The 6,825-nt window shown below is 44.0% G+C and overlaps 1 protein-coding gene across 1 annotated transcript; it reads right to left on the bottom strand.

The window, feature by feature from the left end:
* Positions 1 to 838: 838 nt before the first annotated feature.
* On the bottom strand, positions 839 to 2,625 carry LOC311356017 (small EDRK-rich factor 2-like). Its single transcript, XM_084475798.1, has 3 exons — positions 2,508 to 2,625; positions 1,385 to 1,487; positions 839 to 1,272 (listed from the first exon to the last, which is right to left on the bottom strand). The coding sequence occupies exons 1-3, from the start codon at positions 2,512 to 2,514 to the stop codon at positions 1,194 to 1,196; spliced, it is 189 nt and encodes a 62-aa protein (XP_084331924.1). The 5' UTR covers positions 2,515 to 2,625; the 3' UTR covers positions 839 to 1,193.
* Between the last annotated feature and the right edge of the window lie 4,200 nt (positions 2,626 to 6,825).

Genomic DNA, 6,825 nt, shown 5'->3' with positions numbered 1-6,825 from the left:
GAGAGACTGAAATTAATGAATATATTGGGCTATAGCGGCTCAGTATATTACACTACTGTACAATGCATCATTCCCACTTGCCTATTTAACAAATATTCTGTCCTTAAGTTATTGAAAATCCATCAATATGAACATGATGAGGCACCCCTACACCCCTACTAACACATAAACCGGTTAAGTTCAACCGGAAAAACCGGTTAAGTTCAATTTGGCTGAAAACGTTTAGTTTAAATGTACGGAACCATTTATTTAACATTATTAATTATTACACCATGGGACCATATTTTACATCGTCATGACTTCTTCCCACAAGGCTAAGGTTTTATATGTATAGACCAATCAGAACATCACCATCCTGACAGACCTCTTTTTAAAGTAAGAATTTTCTGAAGTTTCTGCATATTTTATTCATGAATCATAGCAACTCATATATACTGTAACATACTCACTAGATCCTTATCGACTGATTTCCTATCATAGAAAGCCAAGACAGCAGTGGTGTCTATGGTCAAATCTCAAGGCTGTACTTAGCCTACTGCTATACCTGGTGTGAATGTGCAGAGACTGAACAAATAGGTCATTATTGAAACTTCAATAATGACCTATTTGATAGTCCAACAAATAATTAAAAAAAAATACATCTGTATATACAATACCATAAATGCCATTATGTAAAAACCTATGTAAATAAAGCCATGTTGTGAGAACCAACATAGATGACAGAACAAGTTCTGCTAGTAAGCTGGTACACCATGAAATATATCTTCTTGCATCTGCTACCAAAAAAACAAAACCATTTGATCTCTGCACTGGTAACGCAAAAGAACTCAAGCAAGCATGAACTAAAAAGGTTTTTTTTATTTGGATCCTTATAAGGGGACATTTTGATATAAAAATACACAATCAACATGTAAATGTTAACAATTGTTCCATTGTTCTATTGCAGCACGGATCATCCCTGAACGAGACATGCGGTATCAGGGTGGGGTGAGGGTCTGCTTGCTCAGACTTTAATTTCACCAGAACAAAAATTACACTTGCAATAAGCAACAAGCAATGTCAACTGCCACGGGGGGACAATGTAGGATCGTTGATTTTTGAGTCTAAACCAATATTCTCATACACAATCAGGAAGAATGTTGAGCAAGGGCCGTTCATGAGGGCTGGGGGTGGTCATCTCAGACTCATTGGCATTATTTAGCCGGTTCAGGTGCCTTTGCACCAGCGGGATCGTTCGCTTTCTTCTGCTTCTGCTGCATTATCTCAGCATCCCTGCAAAACAGGAGTGGTGTGGAAACACATTAGACACTTTGAAACAATGAACCTCGTCAAACTCCATATTGATAAATACATCCCGTATGTATAAACAGCGGAGACAGTTTACCTCTGCTTACGGGCCGCAGCAGACAACCCGTCTTCAGTCTTCTTGCCCTTGTCGCCGGCCTTTTTGGCATTCTTCGCCCGTGCAAGCTCACGCTGGTTTCCTCCTACAATGATAACAGCAACTGTAATTAGCCTATAAATATCCTGAATTAAAATGCTATACAATTCTATAAAAGTACAGTCACACAATAGTTCAAGTAAGGGTATCTTAAAAGGATCAAACAACAACATAAGAAATATTTTTCTATGTATTCAAAATCAAAAACAGATCTGTTGAACACGCACAATGACAAACAACTAAGGGGCAATAAGTGTAAACAACAACACATCTGATTGAATGCCATGGAGATGGTTCAGCAATGGCTGCAATAGTTGGGTCCAGTGGCCCACTCGTCCTGTGTAACGGTGTCTACAGTCAAAGACACGGATCTCGCCTCGTTCAACATGATTACATCAAGACGAAGAGAGAGGAAACTATATACAGGATAAATTAACCCAGCGGTCAAAGTACATAATAATACGGCATGGGTTATAGTTCATGAAAACCGTATTGTTTTGCGGACGTGGCAGATGCTCTGGTGGAAACCCACATGCCCAGGAGACCGCATATACATCTAATGTTGTATTATATCATCTCATATCATTATAGGCTGAGCACACTGGTGCGAGGGCAACAGGGTGACACCGAAGTTCACCTTGCAAATGTTTGAACAAGCTATTGGTTGGTAGATGTAAACAATCAGTGATTGTATTGTCTCTGGAAGTCCAGAAGGCCGATCGGAGCTAGCTACATACAGTGTATACACACGGCTCACCTAAACCAATAACCCGGAATACGAACAAACATGTCGGGGCATAAACACATGGCACTCGATAGAGACCAATGAACATATATTTAACATCCCGAGAGACTCTGATTATACACAAAGTGACTGATGGTCTGTGCTGCGTTGTGGTCCGTGGCGAAAAGCCGACGACAAGCCCAATACATAGACGGAGCCCAGTTCCGCAGACAACAAATAAACGAAAACAAAAAGACGACGGTTGGATCATATAGACCATTGTTGTGAGCCGGCTCCTGTAAAACAGGAGTGTACAGGTTGAAGAGATGTACATATACCCACTGGTCATTTTTGTAGACGATGTCTTTCTCTCGAATTGCAGATACTCTCACCCAAAGGGCCGATTGCTCCCTCATAGACGCACCAATATTAGACTCCGTAGTGAGGTCTCGCAATTAACGCGAGAACTGGCAACGAGAACATTCTGCAGCTCTGACGCTGCATGCAGTGTTGTACCATGGACATGCGCAATGGAAATGGGAAAAATCACGATTTCAGTTTGTTAGGTGTTACAGGTTACAACAGTCTGATCGTTTTCATTTGAATTAATGTATATATAGGTCGATAATAAAAGTTGCTACCGATGATAGAACTAAGCTTCTTTCAAAATCGACAAATCGCTAATTTATTTCGTATCAAAAGATACTTGGAGGCCTCTACCAGCAGAGGGCACTCTCTACTAAATTTCGAATGATAGATTGATGGATGGAGTGACGGATTGACGAATGGAGGGATGACGGCTAGACTTTGAGCGTAACTTTTCTTAAGCGACTAGAGATTGCTAATGGCGAAACTGACGAAACCATTTGAATGACTTTAATCATGTATGCATATGTGTAATTGACTTTTACAAGTTATTGTAAGAAGGCCAAATTAATTATATACATATAAAGCACAGCAAGGACACCGAGAGCTACGTCAGGCCTACTCTTTGTATTTTAAGGACATAATTACTGTTTGAATACAATGAACCATAAAATTACTGCTGTTATTGTCTAACCAAAGGACTTTTTGGGCTGAAATACTGAGGTCATCTTTGAATTTAATTACATAGTGGAGCTGACTTGCTTACAGGCCGTCCACAGGCAAGTTTACATTATTTGTACAAAACCCTGCTCACGACTAACACATGACCTCTAGAGGGATTGGGATGTTATGTTTCTTTGTTTAAACTGTTTTAGTTTAAACAAAGAAATACAGTTCCCCATGCACGTTGATTTGGTCCGTTGGATAAGGGCCTTGCTTCATCTTTATTATAATTGGACAGTTACCTCCTATCCAAGTGAACCATAATAAAGACTCAATCTGTCTTGATGACAAAGTTAATTTCTACCAAGTGGTGGAAGTACTTTGGCTTTTATTTGACAAGAAACGCAAGCATTATGTTAATAAGTAGGCCCACATGATTGCTGATAGTAAAAGGAAAACATGTTTGAAGTGTCACTGCAGAAAATAGTGACTTTTTAATTGTGATATCCTTTTTTGCAATAATATATTGCCATCAAGAATGGTTACCTAGCAGCCATATTGGTTCTATACAGTAGTTGGGAGAGGAGATGGAATGTGGATTAGCTAGGTGAATAAGGCCTGTATGGAGAACTTACTTCTTTATCAGGACTCCATTAACCTTAAAGTAGATAACTGGTCAGGTTGTCTTACCACGGGTTCCAACCCTGTATCTCTTAATAAATGAAGACAACGACCACTTCAAACTTCAGGAGGGCCACTGTAAAAACTATAAAAATACAAAAGTACAGGCTCCAGTCAATGGAATGTCCAAAATAAACATAACCCACAATGGCCTTTCCCTGACACGAGCACAGTTGAGTGGGAAGGCTTTTTGAAAGCTGCCACCAGGGTGTAGAGTGCTGCGGTCACTTTGTAGGGATGGTGTGGTGGCGACACTGTAAAAAGCACAGTAAAATACTAGGATGCCTGCCATAAAAAACAGCAGCGTTCAATAGCCCTGCTCTGCTTAAACTGCACAAATGTCATCTGTTTCGAGGGAATTGAGGACAAATCGTCCATGTGGGATCATGTCTGTCTTCTTGGCTCCAGAGTGTGTCTAATTGGCTAATTGGTGACATGGCTCCACCCTTGTTATGTAATACACTGTTCAATAGAGTGGTGTCTGGTGTGTCCATTGCTTTGTTTGTGGGGAATACTATCAACAACATGGTTTATTAAATGTTGGCAAAATACACAAAGGATTTATATATTTTGTGATGTCAATAATTGATGTCAATAATTAACACTAGTTCAAGTTAGGGGCTGTAATCAAGTTATAGTCCATGTAGGCTATGCAGTCTAGGCTCTGCATTCTGGGCTTGTCCCATAATGCACTCGAGGCCAGTCGCGTGCACAGACGATTTCAACAATGTACCAATCTACATGGGCCCGCCCACATTTCCCATGGCAGTGTGTATTTAGTGCGGCCCGGGTTTCGTCCAACTCCAACTGCGGCCTTCCAGTTTTACCCCTCTTCCTCCTCCCGCCGTCTGTTGGCTGTAAGGAGCTTTCCACAAGGCTCGTGGCACGACCCTCCATGGCTCACCAGCAGCCCGGTGTAGGCCTACCCTCTGTTGTGGTTTCTCCGCCTGTAGACAAGGAACACACATGGTTTTGATGGCGGTAGGTGCCTCGGAATACAGCGTGTGTGTTTATCAGCTGTCTCCTCACCCACTCTGAGCGCTATGTTTCTTGGCGAAAGAAATGCATTTTACCAACATGGTTGGACAACACACTGAGGTGGGGACATCCCATTTAGTTCAAGCACCATCCCCCACCCTTTATGGGGTTGGTGGAGACAAGGACCCCATTGCGAGCGTGGCTCTAGCAGCGGAGGTGGTTCGTCTCTTGGAAAAGGGGGTCGTCACTGGGGGGTCATCCCCCCCCCCCCCCCACCTCCAAGTCACACCAAGGGTTTTACTCCCGCTACTTCCTGGTTCCCAAGAAATAAGGGGAGATGAGACCCATTCTGGATCTAAGCATCTTCAACTAGTCAATTGCCGTGAGGAAATTCAGAAAGCCCACCACCACCACCGCAAGTGTTTCTCCGATGTGTGAGAGAGGGCGTTTGTTAATAACCCCGGATCTCAAGGATGGTTACTTACACGTCCCTATTTTCAAGGCTCACTGGAAATTTCTCCACTTGGCCTTCATGGGCGTGGTGTAGGAATACTGGTGCCTGCCATTCTGTTACTCTCTGGCCCACGAGAGAGTAACATATTCTGTTATCTCGATGATTCACTGATCCTGAGCCACTCAGAGGAAACTGGGAGACGAGAGACCATGGTGATAAATAATCTCTCCTTCTTGGGCTTCGCCATGAATTGGGGAAAGAGCTCTCCACTCCCCAGCTGTTGGCTAGTCTACTTGGGGCTTTGCCTAGACTGGTGAGCGTCTTAAGTAGACTTTTGGGGGGGGGGGCTGCCCCGCCCACTCAGATGGAGGCGAGACGCCCCCTGCTGCACACATAAATGTGTTGGAACTTTCCACTGTGATGAAAGTACTTTTACATAAACAAACAGGGGAGAATGCGCTCCTCTGCCCTTCACTGAGCAGCAGTCTAGCTCTGGGTTTGGGCACATCAGATTCTGCTCAGTCTCAGAGCCCTGCATATAGGATTAGCCTGGAACTTGGGAGCGGACCTTGGTTCTCACAGCGGTCCTCGCCGAGAGGAGTGGTTGTTAAATCCCGACAATTATCAGACTGATCTGGTCTGAGGTTCGGGACGGTTCAGGTGGACCGTCCAGAGAGAACACCCGACCGCATGATGTGGTTCTCTCGCAGCCCACAGGATCTTCCTCCGTTGGGGGTAGATGCAAGGGCATGCAGGAGCTGGCTTGGGGCTCTCTTGTATGCGTTCCAGCCGCTCCAACTGATTCACCATCTTCTAGAGCAGATCAGACAGGACTGTCGTTCAGCCGTGTGGTTCCAAGAGCTTGGCCGGTGCCAAGCTCATGGGACAGTTCACCACTTGTGGTTCTTGGGCGGTTTTGGTTTGCCCTCTGAGAGGTTGTTTCTGCAGGGGATTGCCTGCAGCAGTTATCAGCACTGTTCAGACTTCCACTTCCTCCCTCATCATGGCAAAATGTGGCGCTCTCTCTATGCGGTGTGACAGCAATCACGTTGTCCCATCTCGTTGGGAGTTGGGAAGAATGGTTCGTTTCTAACAGTGCTTCCTTGAGAAGGGTTTGGCTTTTTCCACCGTCATAGTCTATGCACCATTTCGGCTGGTCACATAGTCTTCACATATTGGTCATTACGTGTTAAACCTGCGTTCATGTGTCCTGGGATCTTCCCACTTCCCCCCTACTACAGGGGTTATCAAGGGACTCTTTGGAGCCTCGGTCTCAAGTCTCTTTTGACGATCTATCTTTTAAGACGCACTTTTATTGACTTTAGTTTCTGACAAACGTGCTGGAGAGTTGGCAAATCTGTCTGGCAACGAGGACAGCTTTTTTGCTCTGCTCAGACCCAATCTTGCATTCCTCCCCAAGAACATCAGTTGTTCTTTTCGGTCGCAGGTCATTGTGCTTAAGGCTTTCCACTCCCCGACCTCATTCGAGTGAACCAGAGGCAAAGCTATATATTTTGC

The sequence above is a fragment of the Micromesistius poutassou genome, assembly GCF_964030765.1.
Source record: "Micromesistius poutassou genome assembly, chromosome: 12".
NCBI classification, from domain to species: domain Eukaryota; kingdom Metazoa; phylum Chordata; class Actinopteri; order Gadiformes; family Gadidae; genus Micromesistius; species Micromesistius poutassou.
Note: the sequence above shows the minus strand (reverse complement) of the source record. Positions and strands in the feature narration are given on the sequence as shown.

Bases quoted from the DNA above. Each gene is read 5' to 3' on its own strand.
- LOC311356017 (XM_084475798.1), bottom strand. The intron at 1,273-1,384 runs GTAAACTGTCTC...CCTGTTTTGCAG, and splicing joins GCTGCGGCCCGTAAGCAGAG to GGATGCTGAGATAATGCAGC.